Source organism: Balaenoptera ricei, chromosome 3, assembly GCF_028023285.1.
Source record: "Balaenoptera ricei isolate mBalRic1 chromosome 3, mBalRic1.hap2, whole genome shotgun sequence".
Taxonomy (NCBI): Eukaryota; Metazoa; Chordata; class Mammalia; order Artiodactyla; family Balaenopteridae; genus Balaenoptera; species Balaenoptera ricei.
The window spans coordinates 31,096,348-31,117,150 of record NC_082641.1 but is presented as its reverse complement, the minus strand read 5'-3'; the positions used below and the strand labels follow the sequence as shown (position 1 = coordinate 31,117,150).

Below are 20,803 nucleotides of genomic sequence, written 5' to 3'. Positions count from 1 at the left end.
CCACCCTAACCCTTTCCAAATTTCACCTGTATGTCTCTTTAGCTTCTTATATCTCCCCTCCTCCTTCCCCAGCAACCCAGAGACTTTGTAATTGTGCTATGACTATCCAAATCTTTGTGGCCCAACTTTCAAAGTTAACCCTCAACAGTTCCCCCTATCGTTCAACATAACTATTTCCGTAGTTTTAGATTTTTAGGAAACCAGTTTGATTAAACCGCAATAAAATTTTGTTTCAAAAAGGTCTCTCTCCCTCAAATCAGGATAATGCTTGCTACTTATGTTCTCATAATATTTTTACATTTTGTATTGTACTCTATTTTTATTACATTGTTTTTGTTGTGGTATAATGGCTATTTGGTTGTTTATGTCAGCTTCTTTCATCACTCATTTCAGTGGCCTCAGAGTCAACTTTTCTATAGTTACTTGTACAGAAATAAACCCCCCCCAAACCAGGGAACTATTCTAAGGTCTCTTGAAAAACCCAGAGAAACTTCCCTTTTTCCTAGCAGGGGCTGAATGAAGCTCAGGTTCCCTAATATTAGCTTTCAATATTCTTGGGCATAGATCCATGGCTTTTAAGATGAAATTATGTGCTCCCGTAAGATGAGACAATATCTCTCATCATAGAAAGCAAAGAACAGAGGTTGCAATGAGGACAAACATGAGGCATGTGTGGCTCTGTCCTCTATTTTACATTTGGTGGGCTTCTCTGATTATGCTACCCTTTTTACTTAACTGTGAGGCAGCTACAAAATTCTCATCAGCTTAGCAATGCAGGCAGCCACTCTCAATTACCTGGAGTTGAAGTGTGATTTGAAATCAGTCTGCAATTAAGGAACTCCTTTTTAGTTATTCCCTTTAGAAATGGGTGAGGTATCGGGGAAAGGAAGGGAAGTGAAGCAGAGGCATGTATATAAAGGGGAGTGAGTTTCTAGGACACCAGATCTCCTTTCTCCTCTCTCTTTCCAGATCGTATGTTCCCGTATGAACAAAATGTTTGAGTATAATAAAAATGTTAGCTTTAGCCATTGAAGTATACTGCATGTAAATACATCTCATGATAATACAAATTATAACAATTATACATATAATTAAATGTCAGATTAATTTTGCATATTTTATTTCAATTTTAAAACTTTGTTCAGATTTGTTCAGTATTCATAATCTACTGCTCATACTCAAGAGCTCACAATTCTGAGAAGATCAGAGTAAATGAACATAGATTAAAAACTCTGGAGGTGAAGGGCTTCCATCAGTGATATACATTTTAAAATGGCAGCATGCATCTGTCCTTCCTGCCCTTGCTTGTCACACCTCAATCTATGGACACTAGGTGGAAAAGGTAGAACACACTGGTAGTCTTCCCACTTCTTTTGGTCATAATGACTAAGTCAGTTGGCACACAAGTGAAGATCTCCCATAGTCTGTTTCCACTGAATGCCGTTTAAGTCAAACAAGGTTGCTGACCCCTCTTGGCTAGGCTCAATTCTCTTGCTCCAGTAGAAGGAAGATAGGGATAAAAGAGAAGAACTTTTTCAGTGGACCAGTAGGAAGACAGGCGAGGTATAGCAAGTCTAGTGCAAAGACAGGTGATCACAGTGTTGTAGAGAGGTAGCTGTGTAGTGAAGAAGCCAGCTCTGGAAAACAGTGAAACAAGGGAGGAATTCCAGGACACAGCTGGGCAAAAAGGAGAAGCCAGGTCCAAACCACACAGATAATTGGCAATGTGGCTAATCCATTCATAATTTAGTGATAGTATGGTTTAAAATATTTCTTCACCTGGCTATCTCCTACGTGTCCTTCAAGACTCAACTCAAGTGTCACCTCTTCCAGTAAGCGTTCTCTGAACCCCAGTATAATTTTGATGCCAATCCAATGTGCTCCCACAGCACCCTGGATTTACTATTATCATTGCACTCTTCTCACTGTACTACAATTGTTTACATATTTCCCCCATTAGACTGAAGGCTCTTCAAAGATAGGGGCCACATCCTATTTGTTATATTTTTATTCTCACTGCCTAGCATACAGTAGGAACTCAATAAATGTTTGCTAAATGCATATAGAGGCATACCTGTGTTATCTGACACTAATTATAACTCATTAAAAATTTTTTTCTTGGTGCCAACTGATCTCATCTTTCACACATTTTTAAGTATAAAGAAAAAAACTTGCTATACTATATTATTAAGAATTATGATCACTGTACTCTTGCTAACCCCCCCAAATTATAAATGAAACAAACATATCAATCTGCTTTTTAATTCTAAAGTAATAATAAAGTTATATGATACTTACATTCAAAAGCTTCATCACTATCATTATCTTCATCTGAACTGATTTCAGCATATTTTGGCTTTTCATTAACTGTGCTACGCTTGCGTTTATTCATTTTCACACGTTCACAAAGTGGCATGGTGGATTCAATTTCTGCCAGGAGTTCAGGGGGTAATTCTTTTAACACTGATTGATCTATACTACCTATTAATAAAAGGTAAGAAAAAATATAAATCTGAAGATAAAAGGGAAATTTTAACTAAATTAAGCACAATGAAAATGAAATATTAATATTTATGTAAGTTTTCTAAGTCACCTTTGTATTTTAATAAAACACGTTCATATTTACAACTGTTAACAGTCTTAACCCTAAACTGATAATGCAGTTTTTAATACATATATCATCATACAGCAACTTTTAAAATATGTACTTATTATCATAGCAATGGAGGGTAGTTATATCATCAATTTTTGCTACAATTAGTGCCTGCATTTGTCTGCATTGACTAAAAACTTTCTGAAACTAGAGATCCACTTGCATTATCAGGTGTATTTGTAGTTGGGGGTACATCTCACATTCTTGGTAGCACCCAGATTTGTTTTACAGAGGTCTGGAGCAGTTAGTTTGAAAGCAATGCTATCCGTCAGTACAGATGAGAAGAGTTGGAAGACACTTATCACCTCATTCTCTTCTACTTAACACCTGCTTCTCATCCACTATCATCCTGGTGGCCCTGTGCGGTGGCTGGGACAAGAGTTTTATATGCTTTTACCCATCACTGTCTATTTGAGAGGCACGGTAATGCCTTTACTGTTACGGAAAATTTCCTCAAACAGATAAACCAAAATATGCATTTAACTGAGCATAACAGGAACACGAAAGGCAAGATAAATGGAAAACAATACTTTAATATATAAATGTCAATAACTGAAAAGAGTAAATTCAAGCCTGTTATGAAATAAATTCATATTTTTCCATGAAAGAGTAAAGACAGGATAAACATATATCAACATAATACAATTAGAACTATTAACATAATATTAACTGTTTAATCCTACACACATATGCACAAACACACAAACAGCTGCTATGAAGAAATAAATCCTTAACATCCTGTTGAGAGCTTAAAAATAAAGTAGAACTAGCAAAAGTTATTTATTCAGGATAATTTGTCCTTGATGACTACTAAAGATGACGATTTAAACTTACCCATGAAAATCTTTGAGTGGAAGTATAAAAATGATGTCTTACCTGCTAAATTTTAAGAACTGGGAGCAAAGAGTACCTTAGTGGTTTACAGCAGGAAGTATTAGTAACTATAATCAACATTAAGACTATAACATTCAAATGATAATAAAGAATAAAAATAAATCATTCCAAAAATAAATGGGTACTGATTAAGACAATTTAAAAGCCTCAAGAATATACAATACTAATAATTTAAGAATATGAAACATAAATTACTAATCTCAAATGAAGAATAATCCTTTTTTTATTCATTATGAAACTTTTATTCAACATCATGAAGGAGTTATTTCAGTAACTGTTAACCTCTATTCTTCTAAGGACACGCAGAGCAACAATTTTACCCAACAAAGACGTAACATTCGTGACTAGTAATATTCCAAAGACTTCACTGCTTGGAATTGTGACATATTCATGTTGACTTTAACTTATCTGTGTCATTTTCAAATCATGTTAATTTCTTTGTTCTGTCTTTCTTAATTAAACTGTATCTTATCAGTGAGCTCCACTTTTTAGAATATTAGTAGAGGTAAAAAATCAACTTTAGCTTTGGATCGTCAGTATCTTCAACCCCCAAGGTAAACACACCCCTCATCTCATTTAGAAGTCCTTAATGCTCTGAGCACCTCTAACTAAATATGTGGCTTTTTGATGGAAGGATCATGTCTTCTAGTATGTATCTTCCCCTTTCCACATGACCTATAATATTAAGTATGTATATACAGATGGTCAATAAATGATTTCTGACTCTTTGGTTCACATTATGTTCACTTACAGATGTACTTCCTGTATAATTTCAGAATTGCTATATTTTATACAAATGAAGACAGTTCCAAATTTTTTTAAAATGGAAATTCTTTTTTGTACTACATGAAACATAACCTTTTGGGGTCTATAAATATGGATAACCCAAAGTATTTGGCTTTTAGTTCATCATGAGATTCTTTTTTTAAGAAGCAGATTTACCTAATTGTTATGTTCTGCTTAAATTTCCATTCACAGAGATATGCTGACTTGATAAAATATCATAGAATTATTCTGCAGATAAACTTACAATAAATAATCAAGGGTTAAGATATGTATGGGTACTTGCACTCTCTTTACAATGGTTTATTATATCCCAAGAACAAGGACTCTGCTCTCTTCGTTCTCTCTTTAAAAAAAAAAAAATTCAGCACAATAGCCAAATATAGAAAATTTATGTCTTATATCTGATAAAGCAGGTAACAAAGTTTATTCATTGTAGTTTACCATTTCTTATTCCCTAAATTAAAAATAATACTATCAGATTTAAGAGCTCTACTATTCTGTACATCATTTTAACATCTGTACAACTCTGAAAGTTACGGCGGTATAATTCAAAGACCAACTGTTCCACTTCTAAAGATGACCAACTTAAAAAAAAAATCCAGCAATGGTTAATGTCTCTCAGAATACTGTCCTCCAAAAGTGGACTGCCTCATTTTGAATAGAAATATCTCTTCCACAGTTTTATGTATTTTCTGTATCTCTTCCTTTTCATAAAACACTTTATAAATTGACTCAGCCAGGTCCCTTGATTATAAAGGGTAAGCAATAAAATGCTTGACACTCTTATACTCACACTCAGGATCTTTAATACATGAAAGTTTGGATAACTGACTCAGCTTCAATAGAAATGAATAAACGTGAGTACTGCAACTGATCCCTAGAACATATCTGGTTATGCTCTTTTCCCTGAATTAGGTAGGAAATAGTCCTTTAAATAATGCAAATACAGTGTTTAACTGGCTACCTCTTAATACGCTGATGATTTTCGAGATTATTGTTGTTTGCTGAGCTATTTGTTCTCAAAACCTTCAGATTGCTAATACCTGATGATTATCTTTCTCACCTCATTTCTCTCATCCCAGCTACTTTATGCTTTAAATCAGGTTGTTTGAAATACCACAAAATTTTAACTTACTGGCTTGAGGGATAATGCCATTTAGTCACTATTTTGTTTGGCACCACACTTCTGTAGGTATATATTCCATTAGATACAGTGTATCTCTGTTTTCTGGCTCTAATAAAGCTAAAGAATACATTTACTTCTAGATGTGCTACATTTTAGCAACCTTGGTTTTCCAGTATAAATCACTCATACTAGCACATTTACCAGATTATTAAAACCAGAAGTCATCAAAAGACTTAAAAGTCCCAAAGAGTCACTGATTTGATAACTAACACTGTGTTTTGTCTGTTTTTTTAAATGGGGAAACAACCCTGAGATTAAAATAAATCACTTCAATCAATGAACTCTTTAGGACTGAAGCTTCAGACAATGGAAGCCAGTCCTGTTCAGAAACAAACCAAGAAACTCACATAAACCTCCAAATTTGGTAAGTCATAAAAAAACCTTAAGTAGGCATAATGTAGTTCAGTGACAATCCTTCCAATAACCTAGCACAAATGGATCTTTTACTTCAATCAGGGGCAAAAAGAAAAAAAAAAGTTCAGAAGTGCAGGTTGTCAATCTGCCCCTCTTGGAATCCTAAGTTAATATGGTTTGAAGACACATATTTTTTGGTGCGAATGGTTTCTAAATGCAAGTCAACTTCTTTATTTGAAGCCACAGCCTTGAAAAAAGTTAACATTTGGGAGGCAGAAACAAAGGGAGGCAACGTGAAGAGAAGCCAAAAAAATGTGGGGTTTAACTATGAGACCAGAACATTGAATGTTCCTTCCACAGGCACCCCGAAGGTTACCTAACCTGACGCAGAACAAGGGGTGAAGAAGAAGACTGTGCACTAGGAACCAAAATCCAAAGTGAACGTAGGGACATTGAATATTGATGAATAAAAGTTTTGAGGTCACAAAACACTGACCTTAGACGAAGAACTTTGACATGTGTATTTTATCAATTATTTGGAAAGAACAATAGCAAACTAGGAGAAAGGAGATATTACTTTTTGGTGCTAAGGCTCCTTCGCTGACTGAAAATGAGGGGAGTGAAATTCACATCTTCTACAGTAGATGTTAACAGTCATTGGGACAATAAGGGGGTGGGATCTGTTTATAACTGAAGAGGAGGTCTTAATTTAAGGAAAGAGGGGATCAGGTAGACTACACCCTCTAGAAGAAAAGGGTCAAGAAATAACTGAAAGGTATGCTTTTTTGTGATGGTTCAGGATAAAAAGAAATGATGTATAATGAGATAATCAGGTTTAAAGTTGTCATAATTTTGGTAAAGAGGCAGAAATCCTAAGCATTAGCTAGAAGCTTGTTCAGGATTACATTTTTTTTTCTTTTAATTTAAAAGAAAGACTAGTTATTCATTTGTGGCTATGGAGCAGTCATCAGGGTCAAATTTGAAGCTATTCTCTTCCTGATAGTCTTTGAGAAATATTCCTGAAACTAACGTAAATCATCATTATATAATCACTATACAAAGAATGCTGTAACCTAAGAACCGGCAAGTCTCCCTTTAAATTTTAGCCAGCAATTTTTCAAGCTGCAGATTGTGACCCATAAGCAAGTTGTGGAATCAGTTTTGTAGGTGTTGACTAGCAATGTGTTTAAAATGAAAGAGAAGCTGTTAGTGTTATGCCTGTAGTAAAGGCAGGTGTTGTTATTATGTTTGTATGTGCATATTAGGTCACAACATGCATCTTATTTGTCTTAGGTCACAATCAAAAAAGTCTGAAAGCCTTTAAACTTTATGGTTGCCATGTTTCTCAAAACAGGAATCAATTCAAATTGAAAAGGTCCTTCTAACTTAATGTACCCAATGTTTCTTTTTTTCTTATTTTTGGCCATGCCAGGCAGCCTGGGGGATTTTAGTTCCCCGATCAGGGATTGAACCCATGCCCCCTGCAACAGAAGCGTGGAGTCCTAACCACAGGACCGCCAGGGAATTCCCAGCCCACTGTTTCTTAAACTACAGGTTCAGTGAAAAATAAACAATAATTTAAATAATATACTCAAATCACATTGATTCTACTCATTATAAGTTGATAAGAATATTCACTACCTTAAGTTGATAGACTATTCACTACCTTATGTTGATAGAATATTCACTACCTTGTATCAGAGAACTTAATTATCTACATTTATAAGTCTGATATAAAAGTTGCCAGTACTACACTTTTGGAGCCCTGTTACAATAAAACCTTGGATTACTCAGAAATTACTCTTTTAATTATTTTTTATGTAAACCTTTCTAAAAAAGCACTTTATGCATCTTTTTTTAACAAGTTTCTTGATTCATGATCATCATTGAAAAGATCAAGTTTTCCACTATGCTTTACATGGCAATGCCTTTAGGAGTTAACTGCTATGCATAAGACTGTTCGAAATGATATAAAATGATCTATGCTTTCCTTCTGAGTTCTGTAGGTCTGCTTGCAATTTGCTGAAATGTATACACGCAGATTCTGCTAACAGTGTAGAATATATAACACACAGCAAATGGTGTTCAAATCCTTCAACCCATTTATACCATTCTTGGAAATTTATTCCAAGGAAATTTGTATAACAAAAGGTTCTATGAAGAAAGATGTTTAGATCAGTTTTATCTATTGTAATATCAAAGCGTCCGACAATAGGGGAACACAGTGGAAGAGTAAATCATATTAAGTATTATTATGAACAATGTTAGTACAGAGATAGTAAATGTAAAGAAAACAGAATGCAAAATGATAGGTATACTACATTGCACCTTTGTAAAAGATATTTGTAACAGGAGTTGAAGGAAATGAATGCTAATATTATACCAACTCAAGAGATGAATTTTCCTAAAGAAATAAAATTTATATTTTATGGAAACAAGAAAAAGGTCAATGATTATTTGTGAGGGATTAGGAGGTATTTCATGAGCACAGTGGGTTTTCAACAGAGGTGAGGTGGAGTGAGGTGGAGGATGGAGAACAGGGGACAAGAACTAGGAACTGGTAGCCATTTTAGAGCATTCCAGCTCTGTCTGCTCTGGAGAGAGCATGATATTCAATAGGGAGAAAAAGTAGGTAAGCCCATAAAAGTAGGTAGGGTTTAGATGTTACAGTCTTTTTGAGGAGGGACAGAATCAGAATGTACTTTAGAAATGTTACTCTAGCAGTAATTTGTGGGATGCACTGGAAGGGGAAAGACATTAGAAAGGAAATCTTCTAAGAGATATTCAATATGTCTCGGGAGAAAAGTAAGTAGGCCATGAATTTAACCATCTTCAAAAAGTGGTAATGTTACTATTATATACATATCATGCAAAACTTTAGAAAGGAATATTTAGCTCAAAATAATATTAACTATTTAACATGTTTAAGATCATGAAGAAACCAGAAAATATGAAATCAAGGACAACAAAATTCACTGTTGATATTTGTTATTTAAATATTTTAATCAATTTGATCAAGTATAAAACTATGTTTATTAGCTATTCAACTAACTACTATTACATTAGGTTGAATATGTAGAGAATTTTATAATATTCTAGAAAAACATTTTCTAACAACACTAGGAATGGCATATTTTCTGATTATGTTTTTACTACTAATGGCTGTAAAACAATGTTTAATTTTAACTAATCTACTCTTACCTTACTTCTTCCACATTGTACTCTAAATTAGCCAAATGTTTAACTTCTCTAAACTTGTAGTGCTTTTTCCTTCTGCCCTTGTGCTAAAAACACCTTTTTTCTTAAGGATATTACACTGTCACTGTATCTTTAGTTACCCATATCCTCCATGAGATCATAAGCTTGATAAAGTCACAGACTTGTGTTCCAGTTGCATCATCTAGCAGAGCGCATGGGATGTTGAAGATGGCCATAAATATTTATTGAATGATTAGTGTAATCATTAGAGTAAATTTGTGAAATTTTTCAAGAAATTTTTCCAGCTGAAAATTCTTTTTTAAATCCTGAAAGCAGTTCTTAGTTGCTCTATATTGACAATTATAGAGAAGTTATCCACAAAATGAAAAGATGGGAGAGAAGATTTCATAATTGACATGCAACAAGTATAAAATATTTAAAGGTAATTTCAGCCTGTATACACTTGTTATATGTTTATATTTAATATATCAATTATATATTAATATACTAATAACATATATAATTCTACTACATAAAACTAAGTGCTCACAAATATTAAATATCCTGGCAAAAATATTATATTTGGCTAATTTCATATTACATTTATAAATATTGGATAAAAATAGGAAAATAATTCAGAACTCTATCTAGATCAGTCTTTTTAATACTCAAATGATAGTGTGAAATACAAATTTTGAGTCTCATTTGCTACAGAATAAGGAATCTAGTTATCAGATGCACCTATATAAAATTTCAATTTTATATTTATATTATGTTCAGCAAACTAAAGCCTGTGAGTCAAATTTGCCCCATCGCCTGTTTTTGTATATAAAGTTTCATTAGAATACAGTGACACACTATCATTTACATATTGTCTATGCCTGCTTTCGTACTACAATGTTAGAGGTAAGTGGCCTACAAAGCCTAACATATTTTACTATCTGGGCCTTTACACAAGAAGTTTGCCTATCCCCAATTTATATCCTGTTATACTTTATTCCATATGAAACAAAGTGCCACCCACCCTGCAAGTGCAGTCACTATATAGCTATATTCTGCACAGTTTAGGCCATTGCAAATTGGTTTATTTAATGAAGACAAAATACCAAGGAGTTGGTTTAAAGCAACTGAAAAAACACTGTTACAAATGAAGAATGCACAAGAAAAGATTTGAAGAAAACTCTTGTTTTAAGCATCATGGTTTTGATATTGTGCAGTTGTCAAATTACCATGAGGAAGAACTACAAAAGGAAACATTTTTTTTAAGAAGTTTTTTATGTAAATGATAATTTACTACTACCTAATATAGAAACTAGGAGCAGGGATCATAAGATCCTTTCCTTAATATATATATACACAGTGAGAAAAAGAAATGATAGAAGCACAACTTAACTTGCTTCAAGGAACTAGAAAAAGAAGAATAAAGTAGAAAAAGAATAAACTAAGCCCAAAGTTAGTAGAAGAAGGAAGGAAATAACAAACACCATGGCAGAAATAAACAAAAATGAGACTAAAAAGAGAATAGCAAAGATCAATGAAAGAGTTGGATTTTTGAAAAGATAAACAAAGTAGACTAGCCTTTAGCTATGCTTACCAAGAAAAAAAAAGACTCAAATAAATAAAATTAAAAATGAAAGGGGAGACAGTACAACTGATACCACACAAATACAAAGGACTGTAAGAGACTACTATGAACAATTATACATCAACAAATTGGACAACCTAGAAGAATGAATAAATTCCTACAAACATATAATCTACCAAGATTAAATCATGAAGATATAGAAAATCTGAACAGACCAATTACTAGGTGACTGGGCCCAAAAACCTCCCAACAAAGAAACCCCCAGGACATATGACTTGACTGGTGAATTCTACCACACGTTTAAAGAAGGATTAATAACCAATTCTTCTCAAACTCTTCTAAAAATAGAAGAGGAGGAAACACCTCCAAGCTCATTTTACAAAGTCAGCATTACCCTATACCAAAATCAGACAAGGGCACTACAAGAAAATTACAGGGCAATATCCCTGATGAACAGAGATCCAGAAGTCCTCAACAAAATATTAGCAATAAAAAGATCACATACCATGATCAAATGTGATTTATTGCAGGGATGCAAGGAAGGTTCAACATCCACAAATCAATCAATGATACACCACGTTAACAAAATGAGGATAAAAATCATGATTATCTCAATAGATGCAGAAAAAAACATTTGACAAAATTCAACATCCATTCACAATAAAAACTCTCAACAAAATGGGTACAAAGGGAATGTACATCAACATTATAAAGGCCACATATGACAAGCCCACAGCTAACATTATACTCAATGGTGAAAAGCTGAAAGCTTTCACTCTAAGATCAGGAACAAGATAAGGATGGCCACTCTTGCCACTTTTATAGTACTGAAAGTCCTAGACAGAGCAACTAGGCAAGAAAAAGAAATAAAAGGCATCCAAATCAGAAAGGAAGAAGTAAAACTGTCTCTATTTGCAGATGACATGTTATTATACACAGAAAACCCTAAAGACTTCACCACAACTGATAGAACTAATAAACAAATTCAGTAAATTTGCAGGATACAAATTCAATATACAAAATTCAGTTCTTTTTTGATACACTAACAATAAACTATCAGAAAGAGAAATTAAGATAATTCCATTTATAACTGCGTCAAAAAGAATAAAATATCTAGGAATAAACTTAACCAAGGAGGTGAAAGATCTGTATACTGAAAACTGTAAGACATAGTTGATGAAAGAAACTGAAGAAGACACAAATAAATGGAAAAATATTCCATCCTCATGGACTGGAAGAATTAATATTGTTAAAATGTCCATACCACCCAAAGCAATCTACAGATTCAATGCAATCCAATCCCTATCAAAATTCCAATGGCATTTTTCAGAGAAATAGAACGAACAATCCTAAAATTTGTGTAGAACCACAAAACAAAGAGTCAAGCAATCTTGAGAAAGAAGAACAAAGCTGGAGGCACCACACTTACTGATTTCAAACTATATTACAAAGCTACAGCAATTAAAGTGGTATGGTATTGGCATAAAAACAGAGACATAGATCAATGGAAGAGAACAGAGAGTCCAGAAATAAACTCATGCATATATGGTCAATTAATTTACCAAAAAGGCACCAAGAATATTCAATGGGAAAACGATAGTCACTTCATTAAATCGTGTTGGAAAAACTGGACAGCCACATGCAAAAACATGAATCTGGACAGCTATCTTACACCATACACAAAAATCAACTCAAAATTGATTAAAGACTTGAATGTAAGACCCAAAACAATGAAATTCCTAGAAGAAAACATAGGCGGTAAGCTCCTTGACATTGGTCCTAGCAATGATTTTTACCAAAAGCAAAGACAACAAAAGCAAAAATAAACAAATGGGACTACATCAAACTTAAAAGCTTTTGCATAGCAAAGGAAATCATCAACAAAACAAGAAGGCAACCTACTGAATAGGAGAAAATATTTGCAAATCCAGTATCTGATAAGGGGCTAATATCTAAAACATATAAAGAACTCATATAACTCAATACGTAAAGTAACCAAACAATCCAATTAAAAAATGGGCAGAGGATCTGAATAGACATTTTTCCAAAGAAGACATACAGATGGCCAACAAGTATATGAAAAGGTGCTCAATATCACTAATCATGAGGGAAATGAAAATCAAAACCATGAGATATCACCTCACACCTGTTAGAATGGTTATTATGAAAATGACAACAAATAAGTGTTGATGAGAATGTGGAGAAAAGGGAACCCTTATGCACTGTTGATGGGAATGTAAATGGGTGCAGCTATTATGGAAAACAGTATGGAGGTTCCTTAAAAAATTAAAAATAGAACTACCATATGATTGGGCAATTCTACTTTTGGTTATATATCTGAAGGAAATGGAACCATTATCTCAAAGATATCTGCACTCCCATTTTCACTGTAGCAGTATTTATAATAGCCAAGACATGGGAAAAAAACCTACGTTGTTTAGCTCATTGATGGGTGAATAAAGAAAATGTGGCATATATACACAATGGGATATTATTCCACCAAAAAAAGAAGTTAATCCTGCCATTTGCAACAACATGGATGGACTCTGAGGGCATTATGCTAAGATAAATAAGTTAGAGAGAGAAAGACAAATACTGTATGATCTCACTTATACATAGAATCTAACAAAAACAGAATTCACAGAAGCAAAGAACAGATTGATCTTTGCAATCTGTAGGAGGTGGATGAAATGGGTAAAGGCAGTCAAAAGGTAAAAACTTCCAGTTATAAGATAAGTAAGTTCTGGGAATGCAATGTACAGCATGAGATAATGGATGTTAACTAAACTTACTGTGGTAATCATTTCACAATAAACACATATAGTCAGCCCTTCATATCTGTGGATGGGGAACCTGCGGATACAAAGAGTTGACTGTATGATACCATTTTATATTAGGGACCTGAAAGCATCTGTGAGGGGTCCTGGAACCAACTCCCTGTGGATACCGAGAGATGACTGTATGTTAAATCATTATTTTATATACCTTAAACTAAAACAATGTTATATGTTAATTTTATCTCAATAAAACTGTAATGAAATAAATGATGGCAGCAATGTTTTCAGATATACACTGAATATAAAGTATGTCTACACAAGTGAGACTTATCTTAAAAAATTACTTCATTAGATAAATTCAATTAAAAATGGGATGACTGCATTTCTTTATATAAAAAAACTAGACAAATTTTAGCTCTAACTATAAGATTCACTTTGGTCTTCATAACTGCACAAAGTAGGAAAAAAATTGGTTTCTCTATTTTAAAAGTGAATGAACTTTGAATCAGAGCTTTGAAAGGCTATGATTTGTTGAAGGCTCTGATTCCAGTGCTCTTTGAACTACAATGTATAATGGGCTTAACGGAGAATTGTCAAAAGTTAGCACGTTAGTAGTCAAAGAATGCTATTTTTTTGTGGGTGCAGAAAAGGATCCGTATTAAAAAGTCATATTATATTGTATCATATTATATCATAGTATAGTACAGCATATACTGTTAACTCTAATATATATTACTCTAACATACTGAATTCTTAAAAAAACTACTGAAAACCTCCCCATACGAGAACTTGATACAGATATTAAGATTATGAATACCTACTTGATATACTATAATACATTATAATATGTATTATAACATACTATATTATACTACATACAATAATATTAAAATATATTAACTATTTAATATAATACTATGATATACTATACTGTTACAGTTATCAAGTAGGTATTCATTATCTTAATATCTATATCACGCTGTTGTAGGGGTGGGTTTCAATAACATTTCTCATTTTAGAATGAGAGAGAATTCAGTATGTTGGAGTAATGTGTATTTTTTCATAAATACTAGCGGGTTCTCTCAGAATTAATCATTTGTTTTCTCTCACCCTTCAACCATATATCTATTTCTACAGATAAGAAAACCTTATAGAAGCTATGTCCTTAGCTGGCCTGAGATAATGAATGGGAAGGAAAGAGAACACTGCTAGCAAACTTTAATACATTTAATTTTTATGAAAAAATTCTACTTAATGAATCTCTTTAAATCAATATTTATATCAATTATCTACTAAGTAATACTTGAACCAGAGAAATTCTATAAATAGAAATCATGGACAAAATTGTTCAAAGAATTGCTCTAAAATCACAACAGCCAAGTGTGTATTATGCCAACTTCTGTAATAAATATTCTCCAAAAACTTCCTAAAGATATAACTAATAATAAAGTCTTTACGGAAACTAAAAGTTTTATTCTTTTAGAAAAGTATTTCATATATTGTTCAAATGAGCCAAAGTAAATTTCTACTGCAGCATAATTAAGGATTCTGAATATTATAATCATAACTACTTTACTGAGAATTTCTCGATTTAGGAATTCATAAACTATGCCAAAAATTCACTCTCAGAAACAGTACTTTCTCTCAGACTTACGAAGCCTAGAGTCCTAAACACAATCCAATGCTACATAAAAGGCAAAAACTAATTTCAGTGATCTACATTTTACTACAGTAGTAACTGAGGTGAAATAACTGCCTCTAATAATGACTGCAATCATTAATCAAATGAGCACTATATTTTAAACACTGTTGACTATTAGAGCTGTTAGATAACTTTTTAGTTTAAAGGCCATGATCTCAAATAACAGATGGTATGTTATATTCTTGAAAGCAGTAAGTGCAAATGATGGAAAACAATACACTATTTAGAAGGAAGTAAGGGGAGGAAGAAGAAAAAGTGATTTCCTTGGATATAAAGCTTAGGTATTTTGAGACACTCAGGAATTGTAAGAAACCAAAATCAAATTGTTATAGTGTGTAATTACAAATAATACACTGTTAGCAACACATACTGCAAATCAGTTGATGATCATGCCCAGACTTAAAGATAGTATAAGTTTATATTTTAATTTGGAGACACACTGTACATTAGGGTATATTAGGATAATATTATGAGTAAAAATATTTTAACCATAAAGACATCATTTTTGGCATTTAATATACTGCTTGAAGTATATTTTAATAGATAGAAGATTTTTTTTTTAATTTAAAGTTTTTACAAAGGTTATGTTGGTTCTCCACTCCCATCTCCCCTTGACAAGGAAGAAACAAGGTGATGGTAAAAAGACTGGGAAGATAACAGCCCCAGGAAATCAGAACAGAATGCATTCTGAGCCAATCTTGTAACAGCTATAGAGCAAAATAAAGGTAAAGAATAAATTAAACAGACATGAATATGAGTAGGTCTCCTTTGGAGCTTAACAAAAACTAGTAGTTGACAGGGTGGAAAGAGGTATTACAGAGTTCAGGGAACAGCTGAAAATTATGTAGCTTTTGAGCAAGGATCTACAGGTGGGAACATAAAAGATAAATACACAATTTTAATCTGCACACAAAAGCCTTTTCTAACATGGTAGCAATACAGTCTATTCATTCAACAGGCATTTAATATGCTCTTTTTATGTACTAGGTATTATGCTAGGTACTAGGGCATACACAGATCCCCACAGAAATAAAATTAAATGTAACAATGTCACTTTGCATTTAATAAGTTCACACAATAGACAAAAATAAGTAACCTATACTGGGAGTCATAAACCTATACCCCTACCATTCAAAATTTACCAGCTTAAAGCATATTCAAGGAACTTAAAATTACCCTAAAGGATGGCTATTTTAAATATGGATATCAGGTGAAATTTTATGGCTCTTCCAAGAAAGGAAAACCTACCAAGAATTCTGGCCCTAAGAATCAACAAAAAAGTATTCCAGCAATATTCAGTTTTTACTTAGAAAACACCAATATGTCAGAATATGTGATTTTCTGTGACTCTCCGAAGAAAATACCAAGTAATGTGTACTACAAAGGGTCAGTAATCCACAACTGGCCTTCCTATGCATGTAATTTTAAAAATCCACAATTATATACCTCTGCTATTGTTAACTTAGTAGCAGAGATCTAAAATAAAACCAAAATTAGTACATTACTGAAAAGCAGATATTAATTCTATGGTATAAATAAAGCCAAAAAGATATCTACGTGGGATCCTGAAATGAACCTAAGCATTGATGAAAAGGTTCACTTAATATAGTTGCATATATATTGATATATGTGTGTGTATATACATACATGCACATGCATACACACAAACACCATACTCTAACAGGCAGACACACCCAGATTAGTTACTCACTAACATCAACATATCAAGTATATACGTTTGTGTTAAAGGTATATTTAGGAAAAACATTGGATTAGTACTAAAAACTTTGTATTCACAAGCAATGAAATTACATGTGGAAAAAACCAGGAGAAATAATACAGCAGTTACTAATTAGGAGCTATATTCATTTCTTGATATTCAGCTGTAAGGATTCTTTGTTAGAACAGAGCTTAGAAAAGCAAGGCTGGCATAAATAAGCTGACAGAGGGCAGGGGAGAAAAAGATGGTCTAGATCAAGGGGACAAGAGGGTACCACTTTCCATCTTTCCATCTGACTCTTCTACAATTGTATAACTTATACTCTTTAGTTTATATATATAAGCCACTCCCAAACTTTCAGTGAAAATTAATAAAGACAATCTTTATCTAAAAGACAACAGTTCTAGTGCAAGCCACTACATTCTAACAAGCTCTTTTACCTAAACAATTCTGAAAAGATGCATTCAAGTTAAACACTAAAGACTATTAATTAAAGCTAAAATCTTAATTTTTATAGATCTGACAGCCATAATTTAAAATCTGAAAGCTTCACTAAAATAGTACAAATATTAGTGATTCAGAGGCAATCTTTTTTCATTTTTGAAAGACAAAACCAAATAAATTAACAGTGAGAAAGTAAACGTTTGAGAAGACAAGAATAAAAAGATTAGTCGTGACACGTTATTTCTTCAAATAGAGTTCTTAGTAGTAATACTGTTTTCAACGAGCTTTTTTTGATAGAGAAGGTACAAAGGCATTTTAGAAAACTAATAACCAATACACCTTCTGTATCTCCTAATTCATTAAGTGCAGTTACACAACTTTCTGTGATGATGCAAATGTTCTCTCTCTGCATTAATAAGGTAAACACTTGTCACATGTTGCTACTGAGAATATAAATTTTAAATTGTATATAGTTTAAACTTAATAGCCTAAAGAGGCTAGTGACTGTCATATTGGAAATCACAACTCTAGAGTTTCATGTATTTGTTAATAAGTATAAATCTAAGTTCTTAATGAACTTCTTTCACAGAATGTAAATTTAAAAATCAAACTATCACCTCTGTTGCCTTAAAAACTATATCCCAATCTATTTATATTGCACAGGCTAAACAGGCCTTACCACACAGCATCATTAAATTTTATATATACATATATAAAAAAATAGTATACAAAGGAACACAAAATTATATTTTCTATACAAACTGCCACTGTATTCTCAGCACTTAAGACGTTTTTTTCCTCCTGGAAACAATACTATTTATGTAACCAGAGAATTTAACTCAGAACCATGAGAAAAAAACCCACAAAAAACCCCCAAACCAAAACAAAAAAACCCCAAACAAATAAAAATACCAAAAAACCTTTAAAACTGATGATTTAACCCAATTTAAGAGGTAACTACCATTCCCTATTACTCTTCCATAGAAAAGGGCAAAACTACATATTTTAAAAAATAAAACATTCATAACTAATCACCTCCTCCACAAAAAGATGAAATAACCTTTTATATAACTTTCTATATACATTCAAACTATTCATCAGTAATTAACTCAGAGATAGGTCTGTGAGAAAACAATATTAAGAGACACTTAATATTCTTAAAAGAATTTATAATATTGAGTTGTGTATACCACATAGCTTTACTGAGACTTTAGAAATTAAAACTCAGTCAATTTATTACCTCATTATAGAGAATGGATTCTATCTACAGTCAAAATAACTTTTTAAAAAGTTGTTAAATACATCTATTTCAGTCATCCATTCGAATCATTCACTTGATTAGCAAGCAACTTTCAAAAATACTGAAATAATTAAACAGCAAAAGGAACTCTTCTCTGTGAACCAACAGTAAAAATCATGACTACGGTGAGTAGTAGGGGTGGGAGAAAAAGAATTTTCAATGAGAACTTTTTATCTATATTACTGCAAATAATTTCACTGTGGTTTTATATTGTTCTTTTTCCACGCAGTAGTGTTTCAATTTTTGTAAATTTCCATTTTTTTTATCCATAGTAACCCTAAAACTTAAAAGAAAACTCACTAGAACACAGATGACATCAGAGTAAGTATTCTTACCTTTATTTGACTTTGATGGTTTATTCTTGATAGGTTTAAGGGAACTTCTTGATTTATCCTCTCTATCTTTAATAAGTTTCTGAACATCATCCAAAGACAGTTTTTGCAGGACTACTACAGGCTTAGCTCCTTTATTTAGATCTTCAACTAATCCCATTTTTTCTACTTTGTCTTTCTGCTCTCCTTTCATTTCCATTTTCTTTGTCTCCTGAGTAATATTGCCATCTTTATCCCTCTTGATTTTTGGAATGACAAAATTTTTCAATGCACCAGACCTGCCCCCCAACAAATAACTTGGAAATTCTGCCTTATTGTCAGGGTGTGTTTTATTACTGTCTACTTTACTCTTGTTACCCTCTGTCCTTTTGTCATCTTTACTATTTGGTGATTTAAAACCAGGCTTATCAGGTCTTGATTTATTAGAATCTCCTTGTTTAACACGAGGACTGTCAGGTCTTGCTTTCTGCTCCCCAGAAGATGGTCTTTCCCGTGAGTCTCCTGATTCATGTCTATGTTTTCTTTCTATTTTATCAGGTTTTGAAACATCAGATTTAATGCCATGTTCATTTCTACTAGAGGATCTCAATGTTTCTGGTCTTCGAACCCTAGATTGATCCCCCCGATGTCGCTCAGATTCACTCCTGTCATCTGACTTTTGTTTACTATCATGGTCACGTCTTAGTGACTCAGAAATAGATCGCCCATCAGGTCTCTGCTTTAAGGCTTCAGCTCTTTCTGATTTTAACCGAGGTGAATCAGATTTAATGTCCTGTTTATGTTTAGACACTTCAGGTTTTTTCTCTGTTGTTGGCTTTCCAGAATCCCTCCTATTTTCATGCCTATGTTTTGGTGTTTCAGGCCGACCTTCATTTTTTTGCTTTGGAGTTTCAGGTCGGCCCTCACCTTTCTGCTTTGGAGTTTCAGGCCGTCCATCACCCTTTTGTTTTGGGGTTTCAGGATGCCCATCACTCTTTTGTTTTGGAGTTTCAGGTCGGCTTTCACCCTTTTGCTTTGGGGTTTCGGGTCTTGACTTTGTTGTTTCTGATCTGCCATTATTTTGTTTGTTGTCATTTAACTTTGTGTCAGACACTCTGTTTTCATTCTGTTTAGGCTCGGCTGTGGTGCTCTCATTTTGTCTGGATTCGATCATTCTGCTCTCATTCTGTTTAGGTTCTTCTGTTTGTACCTCAATTTTAGTTTCTATCTTACTTTCACTAGATTTTGTCTCTACCAATCTGTTTTCATTTGGTTTAGACTCTGCCAATCTACTTTCATTTTGTTTCACTTCACTCTTTAAAAGCTCAGGATCAGACTTTTTTTTAGGAGTCTCAGGATGGTTTTCTGGTGTAGATTTAAGATTTCCAATAATATCTTCCTGAAGAACAGAAACAGGTGCATCATTACATTGTTTGATTTCTTCAGGCTTTTTTATGGAGTCTGAATCCTGAGTTACAGAGGCCTGAGAGTCCACTCTTCCTGCCTGATGAAGATCAATGCTAACCATTAATGCTGGCCTTGACCCATTTCCCGTAGAACCCGTCTCCTGAGAAGCTGGTCTATTACCTCCTGTAGCACCCCCAGCCTCCTGTGGGTAAGAATCTTGTTTTCTTTTTTTCAAAGGCTTATCTGAAATTCAAAGATAAATATTCAGTATCAGTAATAGACATATATTCTCATCTTATTAAAAACCATATGGACTTTGACTATTTTTTAAAGTCACATTTTTAAAAAATGTGGTGAATGCAAATGTCAATACGCATATATAAAATAGTAGGCACGAATGGCATAATACTTTTAAACCAAGGTTTGAGGAAATATTCATGCTTGCTGTACCTCAATAAATATTAGCGAGTACAGTATAAAGATCAC

At 33.2% G+C, this 20,803-nt stretch overlaps 1 protein-coding gene across 3 annotated transcripts in view; it reads right to left on the bottom strand.

Moving 5' to 3' along the window:
- The window catches only part of NIPBL (NIPBL cohesin loading factor), a 200,703-nt gene that overhangs the window by 69,991 nt on the left and 109,909 nt on the right, over nucleotides 1-20,803 (bottom strand). For all 3 annotated transcript variants that reach the window (XM_059916247.1, XM_059916245.1, XM_059916246.1), the window contains exons 10-11: nucleotides 18,935-20,560; nucleotides 2,299-2,481 (exon numbers count right to left, since the gene is read on the bottom strand). In XM_059916247.1, coding sequence (XP_059772230.1) covers nucleotides 2,299-2,481; nucleotides 18,935-20,560 — 1,809 coding nt within the window. The remainder of the gene's footprint in view (nucleotides 1-2,298; nucleotides 2,482-18,934; nucleotides 20,561-20,803) is intronic.